The 17168-nt window shown below is 41.2% G+C and overlaps 2 protein-coding genes across 4 annotated transcripts; one reads left to right on the forward strand and one right to left on the reverse strand.

The window, feature by feature from the left end:
- Nucleotides 1-197: 197 nt before the first annotated feature.
- CKLF (chemokine like factor) lies at nucleotides 198-3233 on the reverse strand. Its single transcript, XM_080351703.1, has 4 exons — nucleotides 3112-3233; nucleotides 2875-3033; nucleotides 2202-2297; nucleotides 198-560 (listed from the first exon to the last, which is right to left on the reverse strand). Exons 1-4 carry the CDS (start codon nucleotides 3169-3171, stop codon nucleotides 456-458), a joined length of 420 nt encoding a protein of 139 aa, XP_080207829.1. The 5' UTR covers nucleotides 3172-3233; the 3' UTR covers nucleotides 198-455.
- TK2 (thymidine kinase 2) lies at nucleotides 3170-16840 on the forward strand (the record flags this gene model as incomplete). 3 transcript variants are annotated; one of them, XM_080351700.1, is made up of 10 exons in its annotated part: nucleotides 3181-3442; nucleotides 4139-4176; nucleotides 4536-4610; nucleotides 5778-5831; nucleotides 7329-7418; nucleotides 8853-8926; nucleotides 12207-12295; nucleotides 12592-12671; nucleotides 13881-13961; nucleotides 14354-16840. In XM_080351700.1, the coding sequence occupies 10 exons, from the start codon at nucleotides 3295-3297 to the stop codon at nucleotides 14450-14452; spliced, it is 828 nt and encodes a 275-aa protein (XP_080207826.1). In that variant the 3' UTR covers nucleotides 14453-16840. The 3 variants fall into 3 exon arrangements, with proteins under 3 accessions (XP_080207827.1, XP_080207826.1, XP_080207828.1); XM_080351702.1 differs by having other exon boundaries at nucleotides 13891-13961; XM_080351701.1 differs by lacking the exons at nucleotides 4139-4176; nucleotides 4536-4610; nucleotides 5778-5831 and having other exon boundaries at nucleotides 3170-3442.
- Between the last annotated feature and the right edge of the window lie 328 nt (nucleotides 16841-17168).

Raw genomic sequence — 17168 nt, forward strand, 5'->3', positions numbered from 1 at the left:
TGAGGAACACAATGAAGGGTGGAAAAAATAATAATTAATAAAAAATCTGTTCCTACACATGTTACTTGTACCTTAAATTTTTAAGTACACTTAATAATAAATACCTTAAATTACCTTAAATACCTTAAATTTTTAAGTACACTTAATAATAAATACAACCGACGGGAAAATAAATAAATCATGCACTTAGACCATTTGTATTTTCTTTTTATTACAGAAAGACAACAATAATGAAATTGATTTTCCAACAGCTAAAAATGTATTTAAGTTTAGAAAAACAAGGTAGTTTTCTGTGAGGCTTACACTGGTGAAATTGTAACACTGAAACTACATTTGTAAATGCAAGAAAACTTATGAATGACACTTCCAAAAATGTACATAAATGCACGAGAAATTCAACGAGAACAGTAGAACAATAATCAATGGCGAAATAATTCTTTTGCTAAAATGTTAATTTATTTCGCAGGAGTATTACTTCCTCTTGGTTCACCAAAGCTAATCTTCTGGAAAAGAATAACCGCGTCGAGAACACAGAGAACAAGCAATATAAGACCAAATACCTATAAAAATAACAATAATGTTAGTTCCTCCATAGAATCTCTATCTTTTACTGTAGCGATTCATCTATTGTCCCTCAAAGAAGCAGTAAACATATCTTCCTAAGTTGGTTCTGGCCTTCTAAATATGTGTGATGTGAGACAGCTGATAAATTCAATAACATCTGTATTTATATCCCCTCAGCCTTTCACAGAGCAGTGTACACCCTGGCTTTGTTTCATGTTTGTCTGAAGCCTTAGAGATGATGTGTTCTCCTTGCAACCTGAGCTAATTAATGCTGCATTATGCCAGACAATGCTTTCATCCTAAATGAAGACCCTCCCGTCTCTTTAGGGACTGCCTAATTAATAGTACTGCCTCAGAAAAAAGGCAGCATTTGTAGAAACAAGCCGAGCGAGAAAAACATAGTGCTCCTCTCCTCTGAAGCTCTGAACAGAAAGCATACTCCAAATTGAAGAAAAGGTATGTTAAGTATTTAAAAACCATACAACTTCAGGCAGGCAACAGGAAAAACGTGTTTGCAGAACAGCACCTGAGATAACTGGCGTAGCTCTCGCCCTTCAGCCCGGTCCCACATACATGCAATTTTTTGGGTGCAACCATGTGCTACAATGGAATTATCTCATGAGCAGGAGCAAGGCTGTGGCAGCGGCTCAGGAGAGCGCGGCCCAGGCGCTTTGTGCCCTGGGACAACAGGCCTGGGGCAACTCTGGTTCTCCCAACTTTGAAGATCTCCCACATTCTGCCCAAACTTGTTTTCCAAGCTACGTACTTAGTCTCCTGCATCCAACCTTGATTTCTATTTAATTCACGACAGAGAGTGTAAATTATATTCTAGCATAGCCAGTCACTTCATCAGAAAGTCTTTTTGCTGAGGTTGTCATTGCCGGCACCAGCAAAGACAACAGCTCTGCACCTCCTGGGCTCTTCTCCTGTGGCAAGTTCTGTGTTTCTTTTGATTTGTTGTCACATTTTAGCTTATCTTGTATTTCAGGAGCCTGGAATACTTTCAAAACTGAGTTCCTCCCCACCTTATGGTTTATTAATATTAGTTATATTAGTTTTAATTTGAATTTAGAATGACAGTTGCTTAGATTACTAAACTGGTTTGATCTTAAGTGCACAAAGACCTTTATATTCATGGTATGAAAAAAACCCCTCTTTAACTGTCATAATTTGTCAGTTTGTGTCCAAAAAAATTATATATATGTCAGGAGGGAAGTACCGACATATTTGTTGAAAAAGTTTCATCTCCATTTAGCAGAATCACAGGCATTTCTTCTTAAATACTGTCACCAAACTAGATAGTCCTGAAAGAACTATGGATTGTCCCACCTGGGATTTTAAGCTATGGAAGCAAATGCAGGTTATTTAAATGAGTTAAACTCCAGGCGCTTCCACTGTTGCTGCTTCCCCATAGCAATTCCAAAGTCTACCAATAACTTTAAATTACTAGTGATTTGAGTTTTGTTTGTTTTTGAGTGAGATACAGTGAATGTGTATTCACTTTTGTTTGTGACTGCTGAGTATGTTCTTCCATGACAAGAGTTATTTTCATGGTCTTACCACAACGTGAGCACACCAAGAGCTTCAAATCACCTGTACTTTAAGAACTGAAATTCGTTCATAATGTTCCTACTTACTCCTCCAGTCAGTGTCCCTTTGTTGGTCTTGATTGTTACGGCAAACAGGCACACGACGAGGAGGAACAACGCGGCAATCACCGAGTTGAACAAATCCTGAAACAGCCGAGCAAAGCAACATATTTATTCTCAAATACAAGCCTGAAGAAGAATGTGAACAGCTCCCAATATTGCGTGAATCGCTAAAAATTGCTGGTTTGCTATGAAAGTGGAATTTCACTAATACCCACGCAGGATCGATAGTGACACCCAGTGGTTTGATGTTAAAAAGAGCGTTTGTGATAAAACTTCCTCATTTTATATTTTGTTTTTCCAGTCAAATTTGTGCAGCTTGGCTACGCTTGGTAGGCTAAAGCAGGACATAACTTCTTGAAAAGGGAGGTAAGAGGAGAACTCGTTAATATTTGAGCGAATGTGTGTTTAATTTGTGCTGAGGAAGATGACAAGCGCAGTTTGATCGCGTTGAGCAAGTGCTGCTCCTCACGGGAGGGGCTGCTGGGGACACAAGCCAGCTGCTCAGAAAGCGGTGCAGAAATACGCGCTCTGTTAGGAAAAACTGGCTCAAAAAATGCAATACTGTTTTTTTTTTCTTTACAGAAACAGCCAAACCGGTTGGCAACGGCCCCTCTGGACACAAACCGGGTGAAACGCCGCCGCTGGGGCAAATACTCACGGCCAGGGGCCAGCACAGCCAGCTCAGCTTCTTGTCCAGCTGCAGCAGGTACAGCGCGAAGAACAGCGCGGTGACCGCCACCTCCATGGCGGCCAGCGCCGAGTACGCCTCGTGCGCGCGGGACGCCACGAAGCACAGGAACGTTACAAACGCCACCACCTGCGGGACAGACACGGCGGAACGGGGTCAGCGCCAACGCCGGCCCCGCCCGCCCGCCCCGCTGCCCCCAGGCCGCACCGTGCGGGCGATCTTCACGGCGCCCCGCGCCGAGCTGGCGAAGCCGCTGTCCAGCGCCATGGCCCGGGCGGCCCCGCTCCCCTCGGCCGGCGCTGCCACCGGACCGGACCCGCCGCGGCCCCTCCCCGGCAGCGGAAGCGCGGGCGCCGCGGCCGGAAGTGGGCGGGGCGGCGGGGATGGGCCATGTGGCGGCTGGGGGTGGCCTGGGCGCGGCCCGCGGCGCTGCGCGGGGCCTGGGGCCGGCGGGGCCTGGCGGCGGGAGCGGCCGCGGGCTCCTCGGCGGGCGGACTGGCGCTGCGCTCCCGGCCCGGCCCGGCCGGCGCTGGCGGCTGTAAGTGCGGGGCGGCGGGGGCGCGGGGCAGCGCTGGGAGGTGAGGGGAGGTGAGGTGAGGTGAGGTGAGGTGACCGCCGGCCCCGGGCGCGTTTCGGGGGCAGCGCGGAGCGTCGCTCTGTGAGGACACCCCAGCCCCTCACGGTGGAGCAGACCTGCTGCTTCTCATTGTGTGTCGTGGTCGCTCACTGGTTGTGCTGGGCTACCGGAGTGGCTTCTTTGCTTTGATTTGTTAAGGGTGCGGTGCTCCTGGCGTTGCTTGCAGAAGTTTGGTGTAGGTAGTTTTGAGATGTAAGAATCTAAAGTGCTTCTGCTGGAGCTGCCGTGTAACTAGGCCTGTGAAGGCATCACACAGAAACTGCCCTTCCCAAAGCTCGTTTTTTCTCCCGATGGAAGCGCAGAGCAGCGGGTGTATCAGAAATCTGCCGAAGGAGTGTAGGCGCTCACCGTTTGACTCTTTGTGGCGTCAGGGACCATGGGGAGCCAAAGCCACAGCTGCGTCAGCCTGTGCCACAACATGCCTGTTGTGTGACCCCATGGTGACCGAAGACCTTAAAGACTGATAATTTATCAAATATTCGTGTTAAGCAATAGACAACCTAAGAACTTCATGGAGGGGCTCACATTAAGAAGCTCAGTACAGCGGGACGTTATGAAGACATCCTTAGTTGTAACTGCTGTTTATTTCCATTCTAGATAAACATCTGGTAAAAGAAGATGATAGAAAAACGGTTGTAAGTATTTGCATTTTGTTTGGAAAACTATGTGAAAGGTGCAGCATCTTATTTTAAGATAATCTGAGCGTTTCTATATTTGCAAGCATTGGTTGTGGCTGTTTTCCTGAGGGGTGTCCGGGTGGTGAGTCCATTACTGGGGAAGAGACTGTTGGTGTGGGGGTGTGGGGGTGTGTGTCAGGCAGAGAAAAAGTGGTTGTCTGCAAGGAGTCACCACATCCAAACTGATCCCCAATGTCTTCTCTAAAATGATGTATTTACATTGTAAGGAAACAGTATGCTTTATATAGGAAGAGTGTATTTTTACATACCACTGTGCAATAGCATGCTGCTTAAGAGTTGATACTGTTTTCCATCAGATATGTATCGAGGGGAACATTGCAAGTGGAAAAACAACATGCCTGGATTACTTTGCGCAAACTACCAGCATTGAGGTACTGGATGTACATGTCTTTGTCTTGATTTACGTCATTAAGCAGTTGCTTGTCTTGACAAAAACTGACAGTTAAGTTAGAAGTGTTGTCCTTTCCTAGGCTGATGAGAAAGGAGCAGCGGGTTGTGAGCCAGTGCGCTTCTTAGAGCACACATTTCACCCTCTCTTCCCCCAACCCTTACAGTCAAATTGTAGAAGAGAAGTTTAGATCATACATAGTATAGTACTGGATGCTAAACTATCAGTAAAACCTGTGGATTAGAGTTTGTATCGCTGTAAAATAACAGCAGCCCATGTGGGTTGGGCATGTTTGGGCTTGTTTGCTATTTCATGTCACAATTGCTTTTGTGTACGTCAGATATTAGGACCTTGGAACAGGTTTGCTAAGTTGCAGGATTCCTTATAGAAATGCTGGGTAACCAGATGTTATTTGGTAATTTAACAGGAATGATCCATATGGACTAAACTCTTAACTCAAAGGATAGCAAACTTTAATTTGCATGTAGTGCAACATTTTTTAAAATGCTCGTTAACTTCCCAGCCTTATCGGATTTGCTTAGACCTGGCTCTTCAGTTTCATTGGAGTTGTAGACCATGTTTGAACCAGATAAGTCTCCTGTGATTTTTATGTATTTAGGGTAGTAGCTTTTCTGATTAATTTTGTGAGAGTTTTGAATATATTTTGTTTGTTAGATCACAAAAACAAAATGAAAAGTAATATGATAGCATTCTGACCCTGTGTTCCTTTGCAGACAAGTGTTGCGCTCTAGGAAATTAATTTGTGAGGGATTGAGCAGGTCACTGATACGCAGTCAGTGCTCAGCTAAGCCATTCTTTCCCTTGCATCGTACTGATTTTGACGCAAACAAAGTGAAATTATATCCAGGCCCTTTAAGTAACTGATCCTGAGTTTTATTTTGGCTGTTTAAGCATGCTAAAAAGATGTTATATAATCATATTTCTTTAATTTTTCAACAGTGTTCATTATTACTGTTTACATTACATAATTCAGTTTGTTTTTTGAAGAGGGCTGAGCTTTCCAATGCAAGTCCTGACTGCTCCCACTTACTGAACGAGTGTTCATTGAAAAGAGTTGTAGACTTGTAGGGTCAAATTAAGTATTTAGAATCTAACCCATGTTTAACACTGAGTAATTATTTTTAACAAGGTTTTGACAGAACCAGTGACCAAGTGGAGGAATGTTCGTGGTCATAATATCCTGGTAAGTGGCAGAAATTAATTCTACAATTACTATTGTTTTAGAAAGACAGGCATGAGGACTTCATACCAGTCAGCAAAACTGTTACAAAAGGTGTGCTCATAGTCTCATACAGCAAAAAAATAAAACTCCATGATGCAGAAGATATTTTACTGTGATTAAGACATGCATATAATAGAAACATTGCATATAAAATGTGGTTTTGGCAAGGAGTGGGTCTTTTATTTGGTACGAGCTAAAGCAGTTCACAGAAAGGTAAACCTGAGTGTGACAGTTGTTTCTGTATCTAGTTGTGCGTATTGCAAAGAAGGGAAGAATGTCACTCAGAAAGTGAGCGGTGGGTCTGGTCAGTTAATGTTGTCTGACTGCAGAAGATAGGGAAAATTTAGTCCTGTGAGGTGCTGAGAGCTTCTGTTGTGTTTTGGGTAGGCGTTGCTTCTTGTAACCATTCCCCACAAGTGTGTCCCTTTGGCACAGCCATGCTGGGAGACAGCAGTGAGGGCTGTGACTGCACCAGTCTGGCAGTGGCGTCTGGTGGCAGTGGCGTCTGGTGGCAGTGTCCCTGCCTGTGGCATCACCTCCATTGCAAAGATCTGCTGGTTCAGGTGGGGATCGGTGCTCAAGCTGCTGTGGAATTCGCAGCGTGGGTACATGCCAAACCGTGCGTGCCCAGACAGGTGTTGGATGGCGTTACTGCCAGTGTAGGTCCTCTGGAAAAGGAGTTGCTGATGCTTTACTTCCTTATCGTTAGTAAAGGGATGGGGTGTGCTTGGCGGTGTGGCACATCACCCCAGCAATCTGTGCACTTCAGAATGCTTTCTCGTTCTGATCTTGGGCAGGGAGAAAAGCAGGTCAGATCTGTGCACAGAAGCCACGCTGCTGTCTTAAAGCTTGTCACCTCAGCAGATAGACGCTGAATGACATTTTATTTCAAGTCAGATCTCAGCTTTGCAGGGTAAACCGTTGCTTGTAAGTGTGTGTGAGGGGGGAATTGCAGCAAGCAGAGAGTGAAGGATCTAAGAACTGCTTTGAGGAGGATCCTTTGGGAAGAACAGTTGTCTCTGTTAAAAGACAACTTTTCTGAGGTTCAGAACCTACTTACTGGAACCCTGTACACATTTCTGGGTGGACTAGGTATACTGAGAGTCTGTCAGTGCACAAAAATAGCATAGCAGATCCATTATTTTAATTAAGAAACATATTTGAACTGTCTCAAATGAGCTGTGCCTTGGTCCTGACTGTTCAAGGTGCAGGGTAACTAAGTCCTGTTGACTTTAGCAAGTGCCCTGCTCAGTGTCTGTGTGCCCCAGGACTGTAAATCTGCATTGTGGAGAGCAAGTGATCACTCAATTCTTGTCAAACCTGGTGTAGGCTGTTTTAGTGCACTTCTTTTAGCAATTCTGTGGTAGTGCAGAAGCTTAAGAAATACCCAACTTCACTTCTTTTGCTGTTGGAGCTAACTGAAATGTCTGTCTGTCTTGCTTCCATCTCTAACCGCAGGGCTTAATGTACCAAGATGCATCAAGATGGGGGATAACGTTACAGACTTACATACAGCTTACAATGTTGGAGCAGCATACCAGACCGATGGTAAATAACATGTTTTTATTTTAATTTAAAAAAGAATTAGATGTGGTTATGAGTAATAAATAATTTAAACCATGTATCCAAAAGTTAAGATGCTATTTGCGTTCTTTCTTTGTTCCTGCAGTGAGTATGAGTTTTTATGATGCGGGGATGTTGTTGATATGCTCAGCATGTGTTCCAGGAGGGGCGAAACATCTGCTTCCTACCTGCGCAGAACTTTTACTTCCTAAAACTAGTACTGCTTTCTTTTGCCCGTCCTTATGAGCTAGACTTGCACATAATCTCTTCATCGTTGTACATTGGTGACTTCTCTGTAATTGATCTCCATGTAAATGTAGCTATTTCAAACCTTTCGCACACGTCAGGTAATCTTAAGAGATACTGTTGGCATTCATTCTACTGCTCCATGCTGTTTAGCTCAAATTTAGTCATCGCTTCTTGTGTTTATCCAAAATACTTCCACTAAAATTTTCTAATGCTTGTTTTCGGATGTTTTGCATCCTTTTTTTTCTTACATGTTTTTCTTTCTCAATTCACATATTGTACATTTTTCATCAGATCTACTAATTTCTCTTTCCGTCAAACACCTTTTGATACCTTCTGTGCTAAGCCTTCTGCTCCCTGATCACCAGATCAGATCTTAGGTGGCACACTTGTATCTTAATGATTGTTCTTGTGTCGTCTTCTGACTTTGTGTGAGGGCAAACTTTCCAAAGTACCACACACGACAGTGATACTGCACATACAACCACTAGCTCTTCGGAAGAGGTGTTTTTTCAAGATGAGAAATCTCCCATTGCAGAAAAAGCCCATTCAGAAGCTCCTGAGGATTGCCCTGTGTTTCACTCTGAGCTTTGCTGTCATTTGCCAGCTGAGCCTAATGCTGGAACAGTCGTTGCTTCTGTGGTCATTAACGTGCAGAGAATACCTGGTTGGGAAGAGCTCTGCCAGGGCTGCCTTGCTCTGCAGGGGCCAGAGACTGTCCGAGAATGTCCCTTCTCCAAAATGAAGCGCTGTTTTCTCGTTAGAGTTGTTCTGGTGTTAAGACCTGTGCTGCTGGCACAGTAACACAGCGAAGGTGCCAGCAGTTCAGATAGCAATAGTTCCTGTTGCTCTGCACATCCTGATCGGATCGCTGCTTTTTTGTCCCTCTGGTGAACTTCAGATGCTCAGCTGAATCCTTTTGCTGTGACCTTTGGAACTCGTGTATGAGTAACAGTTTAGTTCTGTTGGTGGTTAATAACGCAGTGACCATCCATAAGGTGAAGAATACGTGTTTGTGGGTGCCACCCTCCCAGTAAATCTGCTTATCACAAAATCTGGAAGAATTAGGTATTTCATAATGGGAAGGACATGATATGCAATATAAGCTTGAAAAGAAGAAAATTGTGTTGAAAAATGTAAACTAGTCAGTGATTGTCATGTTTTAATTTGTAGATTTCCCCCATACGAATGATGGAGCGATCAATTCACAGTGCAAAATACATTTTTGTGGAAAATTTGTATCGGAGGTATGGTATATGTTTTTTTACTTTAATTTCTTGACTTAATTAGATTTAAAAAAACAACCAATGATTTCTTTGGTAATTTGCATCTAAGTGGTCTGTGAAAGGTGTCGGTTGTGTGCGGGGGCGGCAGTGTGTCTCATATGGGACATGCTGGCCATGGGTAGAATGGAACCCATGGGACATGGGCCGGGCAAGAGCCTTTTGCACAAGTACTCTCGTGTATTTACAACACCGATTTATTGAAGTTATCTGCTCTCCAGCTGAATACAAAAGTCCTAAAGCAAACGCGTTCTGAACAGGTAAAAAACCCATGACACTGTAGGAGGGAGAGAGCTAGAAGGCGTTATCCAGCCTAGCATCCAGGATTGGCATTGCTCGCAAGCAGGAACGGGAATCTGGTGCTGTCGCTCAGAACCGGGATTCATAGGATCAAAATAGACTGCAGACCTTGGTAGGCTGGTGAGTAGGGAAAGAACAAGAGCTGTTTGTAAGTGTCACGTTCTGAATCTGGTCCCCACCCCCAATTGTGCTTGGGCTGGGGACAGAGCACTCGGGCCTAACCCAGGTTATTTTGTTTTGGGGGGATAAGATTGTGGCCTGAAACAGAAAAAGGATGCATTATGTGGGTGACGGATAGTTCATCCACCCCATGCTAACAAAAATAGTGCACTGATATTTGTTTGAATGCTGACCTTATATTGAGAAGTATATGTAACAGATTGTTGTTTTAATGGGTATTTCAGTGGTCTTAAGGGACAAAACCAGTTTCTTGCTCGTCTGCAGGGAGAAGGGCTGTGTGCCACCAGGTGGCATCCATGCTACATAAGCGGCGGGTCTGTTACTGGAACTGCTTTAAAAGTTGAGAGAAACACAGTAAGATGTGCGACAAACAGAGAGAGACATTATTTGTTTACAATGGAAATGTACTGGAATGTCTTTCTGGTTTTAGGTACTTGCTTTTTTTCATTGTAGCCAAGGTGCTTCTGTCCCAAAGCCTGGGAACTTTGTTGCTAGAAGGCCAAGTCTGCTTATGTCAACTCTATGTATTGATTTTGTAGTAACGTTTTTAAGGGCATCTAAGATGTCTCGTGGCTTAAGCACTTTTTAATTTGGACAGAAGGCATTTGCTTTGTTTTGTTACTGCAAGCCAGAAGTCAGCTGATGTTACCAATAGCAAACCAAAATATGATATAAAGGTGTGTGAAAGGCTTATAAATAACACAAGGAAAAATTTGGACCGCATTAAAATAGCTGTTTGAATCACATTAAAAAAAAAGTAAATCTGTCCTCTCTCATACCGTGTCTCCAATGGTGGTCAAAAGTACTTGGAAGGAGTGTAAGAACAGGGTAAGCAGATATGATAATTTCTGAGTATATCAATGTACAGTTCCGGGGCTTCCTCATTCAGCAGTGGTTTCTCTGTATTTAGTAACCCAGAGGGAATTTATTTTCCGTGAAACTGTCTGGAAAACAAAACTGACCTGACATATCTTTAAATTTTGCTCAAAATTTTATCAAAACCCTCCTCAGGCTCCAGCTATTCAACAGGTATCTTCAGCAAAGGGATTGTTAAATAAGCTGCATGCAAGGCATGTTCCCATTAAAAGTGTGTAAAAATGCCATAGACCTTTTTTATTCCAAACAAGACTCGGAGTGAATGGGGTAGAAGAGCAGAGGTTATTTTCTGCTTTCTTTAAGAGAAGATGTTGCTTTGGGTCCCAGTCTTAAAGATGGAGAAGGATGCCTTGTTATCTGTAGTCCACACAAGCTCCTCTTCTTTAGGAGAATGATTCATTTAAGTAAGGGTTGAAGAGCTTTGAGAATATCAGGAATACCAGCTCTTCTTTGATCTGGTGTCGCTCAGTATCTGTGTTTTGGCTTTGCAGGGTTTTTCCCAGAGAAACAGGGTAGGATTTGCAGCGATGATGGAAAGCTTAAATTGCGAGCAGTTGCTGTGAGTTCTCCGGCAGGCACAGATACGCACAGGTGTCCCAGGTCTTGCTGCCTTTACACAGCTGAGTTTAGCACTGAGAGACGTGCTCATGTTAGGTGTAAAACTGTAGAAGAGCTTTAATGTGTGCACGTGAGTATGCATGATATGTTACAGGGTAAGCACTAGCAATTCCCATTTGAATCTGTAGTTAGTTATGATATAAAGCTCGTTCCATTCGTATTTAACTTTACTTGGCAGGAGCAAATGTCAGCAAACTTTGGAGATGAAAACACCCTTTAGTGCCTTTTATGACACATGTACTGATGGATACATTAGAAGAATAGCAGAGAGTTGTGATATCCCATTTCTTAGGTGCTTTGGGAGGCAAGATATTCAGCTGGACGGCAGATAAAGAAGGGAGGTGGTACGAATATTGGGTTTGCTTTCGTGCATGCTTAAATGGAAATACCTTTCTGGATTATTATTACTTGGTTTTGCCTGTGATCAAAGCGTGTCGCCAGGATGGTTGGGAAATCTGTGGCATCTTTCTCTTAATCATTATGTAAAATGTTGCAACTGGTCTCAATCATTTTGCTGGGCAGGACAGGAGCCTCTCAGCCACATCTCTGTTTTATATTGCAGAGGCATTTAGGAAAGAGTGTGGAGTATGTGTTACTGTCACCAGTTTTGAAGACAGAATAATGTTAAACTAGTAATATTTGACTGCTTAGGAATATGGAAATAGGTGAAAATTCCAGCACTAGTAAAAACATAATATGTGATTCTTAATGTGTCATCTGCGTCGTTTGATATTTTATTATTCTTACTGACAGAACTTTGGAACAGTTGTCTCCAATATTGTCTGTGCTCTCTGAAATCAGAGTTCAGATTAAGCGTGTTGAATGTTTCAGTACTCTTTCCACAGATATTTCTTACAGTGGGAGTACTGTTTATTTACATGGTGCCATTATATTTTTAATTCTCTTTAGTATGGCTTCTGTAATGAGTTGTTGGTGCTACTCAGTCAAGCCTCTCTGGTAATGTGCACTGCAGTAGTTTAGGTAAATTTGAAATGATCCTGAAATAAAGAACCTGAGCAATGAATACCATTGGCACTAATTTGTTGTTACTGTTTGTGTTATAAGTACTTAAAAAAGAAAAGAAAAGCATTTGGTCTTTCTATTGTATAAACAACGAGACCTTCAATTTGTGTGGGCATAATATTGGTCTTGTTTTAATTTCATGGATGCTGGAGTAAATTTGGAGTAATTCTAGTCAGGCAAAAAAATCTGAGTTTAGAGTTGATCTGTGCATGCTGTTCAATGAGTGATGACTTCTGTGTCTATTCAGCGGAAAAATGCCAGAAGTGGATTATGTTGTCCTGACTGAATGGTTTGACTGGATCCAGAACAACACGGATGTTTCGGTTGATTTGATAGGTAAAGTTTTGATGGTATCTGGAGGGACGTGTTTGTGGGTGGGTGTCCTTATTGGAAAAAAAATCTTGTTTCTTGGGTCATAAATAATCATATTATTCAAATACGATAGTGGGTGCAATGTGTAGCATTGGACAGCATGAATTTGTGGGTGGTTCATGGATTAACAGTCACACCAAAGGGGAGGTTGAGTGGTGGTACTGAAGTCAGGATTCTTTCCTCCTACAGTTTGTGAAGTGAGGTTCTTTGCTTTAAAAACCGATCCTTGAACATAACCATAATAATTTTTCTTATGGCAGTTTATCTGCAGACTTCTCCCAAAGTTTGTTATGAGAGGTTAAAGAGGAGATGCAGAGAAGAGGAAAAGATCATTCCTCTGGTAAGGCGTTCCTTCAATACATGTGGTTACAATGAGCTTTCAAAACATAATGATTCCAATCTAAATACTAAAATCATATCCTGAGTGTATTGCCAAAATGTGCTGCAGCTGTTTCCACTGCAAACTAAAACTTTAGTGTTTTAGTAATCAGTGTGCGATAGCTGGCTGTTAAGGTGGAGTATTAATCAACTGTTAATCTTCTCTAAGATGTAAAAAGGCAGTTGCTTTTGTGTCATTAAACAGCATAAGGGCACCCAGTTGAAGCACAAATACATGTGCATGCAGGTGCTGAAGATTTATGTGGGCACTTTGTGTTGTCTGCTATTACAGGATGTTTATGCATGAAAAGTGTCTGTGTCTGAAAACAAGCAACTTCTTGAAAATTGTTAGCATGGGAATCTGCTTAAAAATAAACGGTAGTAATTGAATGATCAGCTTCTGTGTCACAGTTTACTGAATGTCCCGTCATTAAACACATTTTCTCCTGATGAAGGCCTAACCAGAAATAAATGTAGTTACAGAAGGCATCCTGTACACTGCAAAGGTATCTCTAGTGTTGGCCAGTTCAGCAGAAGCAACTGTCAGGTGAAGATAGATGCAAAGAGCTAAATTTTGGGCCAATGAGAAATTTTGCCTTGGAGAATTAATCCTTGCTCTAATGGATTTGAAGAGACATTGTGTTACTTCACAGCTCTGCTGAGGGGTGGCAGGGAGCAATTATGAATGAAAAATGTTAAGTGGTCTCCATGGAAAAAAAACCCCTAATAATGGATGACAGGCAGAAGTGCTTTTAGAGGAAATGGAGTCAGTTAGGAGAAAGTGAATTGGGAATTCTAGGAAAACGTATTGACACAGAAGTGCCTTCAATACATATTCTTTGCAGTCTTGCCCTTTTTCTTCTTCTCTTTGGTGTATTTTCCTCTGTAAAATCTTGAGCCAGATTATCCCTGTGGGAGAGAAATGTGGTTCTTGATCTTAAGCGGAGCCGAGCATCCTGTGCTCCGGTAAGCCCTGTGTCTTTGAGGGTCTTTGTGGAGTAAAACCTTATACTGGGAATTATTTTTTCTCAGAAACCTGATGCTTTTTTGTTGGTGGGAATATCCAATGCTGGCTTTTATATGTACTTCTTAACTACCTAACAAATATATAAAAATTGCAATGTTTGTTTCGTCCCTGGGCATATGTGTTATTTGAGTGCCTCTTTTCTAGGAATATTTAGAAGCTATTCATCAGCTCTACGAGGAGTGGCTCATTAAACATACACTGTTTAAAGTTTCCTGCCCAGTGCTTGTGAGTATTATTTTATTTATAACCAATTAAGCATATGGAGGATTGCACTCTTCAGATATTAGAGAGTGTTGTTTAAGGGTAAAAGTAAATAAATCTGCTTTTCTTATAACCTTTGGAGAAGGAAAACCTCAGACTGTTTTATGCTATGCACTATGGATAGCTGGAAAGTCTGGTCTTCCATCTCTTCCATGGAATTTGAGGGTCTGTTCCTTGTGGTTAGAGGATCAGATGTAGCTTTTCAATGAACGCCAGACTGTGAACAGAAAGCTGATTGGACTGATCTCTAGGAGGACATTGGTTTGCCTTTAGCGCTAGTCCTGTTCTATTTTGCTCAAAAGCGACCATGTTTTATGGTGTCAGTTATTTCTAATGTTCGTGTTGTTTTTTTCAAGGTTATTGGAGCTGACCATGACATGCAGAAAATGATAGAAAAGTATGAAGAAAACCGAGACCAAATACTAAATCCATGTAATATGCAACACCATTTATAGAAGTCTGCAGTTGTATTTAAACACACACGTTTATGAAGTCTGATGTGGGGGAAATTTTGAGTATTTTTAATATATCTATGTTTTTTGCTTTTGAATTATGCTTTGTAGAATGTTGTGAACTTACTGCTATGAAACATTCAGAAACAATTCATAAATGGAATATAGGTCAATTCCCTTTCAAGTTTTTAGGTTCTCCATCAGCTTTACCATGTCAGTTCTATGCAGCTAAAAGACAATTATTTGTCCCATTTCCAACCTCACTGCTGCTTCCTATAAGTAACCTAAGTTTCCTTTTTTTCCCTCTGGACTACCCTATTTTTTGTAATTTGTAAGAAATCGTTCCATACAAGAGGTGGGATGTGTATTTTTAGTATTAGAGGAGGCAAATTACATGTTAAAGTAGCTTTGTTAAGTAAGGTTGAAATAGGGAGGTCTTACTCTAATCATACCTAAACTAGTGCAATATCATTGAATTCAGTACGTTTATTCTGCTTTACGTGAACTTGCAATATATCTGTAGTTCTGAAGGTAACTATGCACTAGCACAGCCCCACTGAATTTGGTGGCAAAAAAAAAGAGTAACAACTTTAATGAGTGATTGCAGAATGGCTGGGAGGCTTTTTTCTCTCAATGTTCGTGAAATCACTGCCTGTATCATGGCTTGGTTGACAACTAGTGAATATACAGGGTGCACGGAACAGTATTTGTTGTTCCTTTCAAATGGTTATAAAAACCCTAGAATTAATTTCTTAACTGTTATGGATTCTTCAATTGCACTTTTTTTTTATAAAGATGGTTCTTTGGGTTTATATCTTGATCAGTTTATTTTGACTTATAGGTACTTGGACAGTAGGGAAACATAGTGGGGGGTTCATTCTTGCACTTGTGAGCTACGATGTTGAATTGCTTTTAATTTTCTGCTTTACCCTCTTGAGTATTGTCTTCAAGATAATCCTTTTGATGCAGCAGGTCTGACTTTCTCACATTATTTTTTCTGTTTAAGTTGAAAGGAATGATTCCTGAGCTATGGTGTATATATATTTTTTTCCCATAATAGTTTTGGTTGGTTTAATTGGAGCAGGCGAGGTTAACAGTGCTTTAAAGCATGCTTACATTAATGAAGTTGAGCATCTGTTATAGCTTTGTAGTGAACACTCCTAAAAATGGCTCCAAGACTTCAGTTAGTACTTTGTTTGCTACACACATTTATCTGTAACTTGTCAGAGGATGTAAATTTTCAGTTACTTGGCTTTTCCATGTTTGACCTGATTTTGAACAATATCTGATAGTACTACCTTTGGAGATCACTGCTTTTATTTAGTAGTTTTGTGGTAGCTGGTTTTGTTTTATTCCTAAAAGTCACTGTATGGAAGTGAGTGTGCAGTTTTCCAAGTAGGAAATACAATGAATTTCTTGTTATTTCCCGCTGGTGGGATATTTTTGTTCCAAATCAGTATCAGTGCACTGAGAGAGCATTTCCTAGTGATGTACTATATTAGTATATTAAAGCTTGTGAGCCCAATATCGCCATTCTTCTGTTGTAAAGCTATAGAATTCTAGCTTAAGAACAAGATTTTGCATGTTAAGTAAATTCTGCTACTTATTGCTGCCTATTTGTAGGGGGATAGTAGTCATTCTTGAAACCTTCTGTTAAACTTTCAAAGCTTTTTCTTCTGTAAGAGACCAAAAGAACTGTTTATTTGGAAATAGTTTTACACATTCGAAGTTCAGTCATGTGCAGTTTATTCTTAATTCTAATTTCGTTACGGATTGTAGAAGCCAAGGATGTATATTTTGCACAGAGTCTAGAAAAGAGCACTTCCGTGTTTTGTACAGAGGATCTTACAGTACAAAGGATCTCACTGTTGTCTTTTGGCTTTGTATGTTTTTTGGTCATTTAAAAAAAATTCTTCAATATATCAACACAGTAGTTTGGATGTGGGTTATTGATATTAATAATTCCAATGGACTATAAAGATTCATTTATATAACTTATTAAAAATTACAGATGTACTAGCTACGGGGAACATGTTTATTTTATGTTTTGCTATCTGTTAATTTTCATGTATAGATTTTTGTATACAGGAATTTTGGGGTATTTAATGAGAACTGGAAATAAAACCAAACAGGTTGCTTGTTACGTGTCATAAATGTAAAATGTTTGCAGTCTGCTTAAGATGTGGAGATAAAAATACTGTAGTAATCATGAATAACTCTTTTTTTTAAGCCTGGAATTTGCTTTTGTTTCCTGAAGTCTTGATGAGAGGAGGGAAAAAAGGGCAATCAAGATTATTCTGATAAATATTTTGTTCCTTTTATGATTGTCTAAGCAGCGGTGATTGGGTGGCAAGTTGCAAAATACCACAGGACACACAGTTTCTGTGGGCAAACTGAACTGCAGGAGTAGTGGAGGGATCACACAAACAAGCTGCCACTTCTCTTGGCTTTTCAGATTTGGTCTGTAAGTTGGATGTAGCCTATAGAGTGAAACATACATAACTGGTCTTGCATACATTTTGGCTGTTCTAGAATAAATGGCAGGAATACATGAGGTGAGTAAAAATCACGTTTTTTAATTACTTGTGTCACAATGAATTCCATATCTACGCGGCAATACATGTGAAAAGTGATTACTTCATTCTGTTTTGCCTTTACTGCACACTTAGTTTGTACAATGTCTTCTCCAGACTTTGTATATACTTTGTCCTGGTGAAGG

This window comes from Nesoenas mayeri (assembly GCF_963082525.1).
Source record: "Nesoenas mayeri genome assembly, chromosome: 12".
In the NCBI taxonomy this organism is placed as follows: Eukaryota; Metazoa; Chordata; class Aves; order Columbiformes; family Columbidae; genus Nesoenas; species Nesoenas mayeri.

Excerpts from the sequence above, each read along its gene's own strand:
- CKLF (XM_080351703.1), bottom strand. The coding sequence starts at position 3,171 with ATGGCGCTGGACAGCGGCTTCGCCAGCTCGGCGCGGGGCGCCGTGAAG. Across the intron at positions 3,034-3,111 it reads CCGTGAAGATCGCCCGCACG|GTGGTGGCGTTTGTAACGTT; the intron begins GTGCGGCCTGGG and ends TCTGTCCCGCAG. Across the intron at positions 2,298-2,874 it reads GGCTGTGCTGGCCCCTGGCC|GATTTGTTCAACTCGGTGAT; the intron begins GTGAGTATTTGC and ends CGGCTGTTTCAG.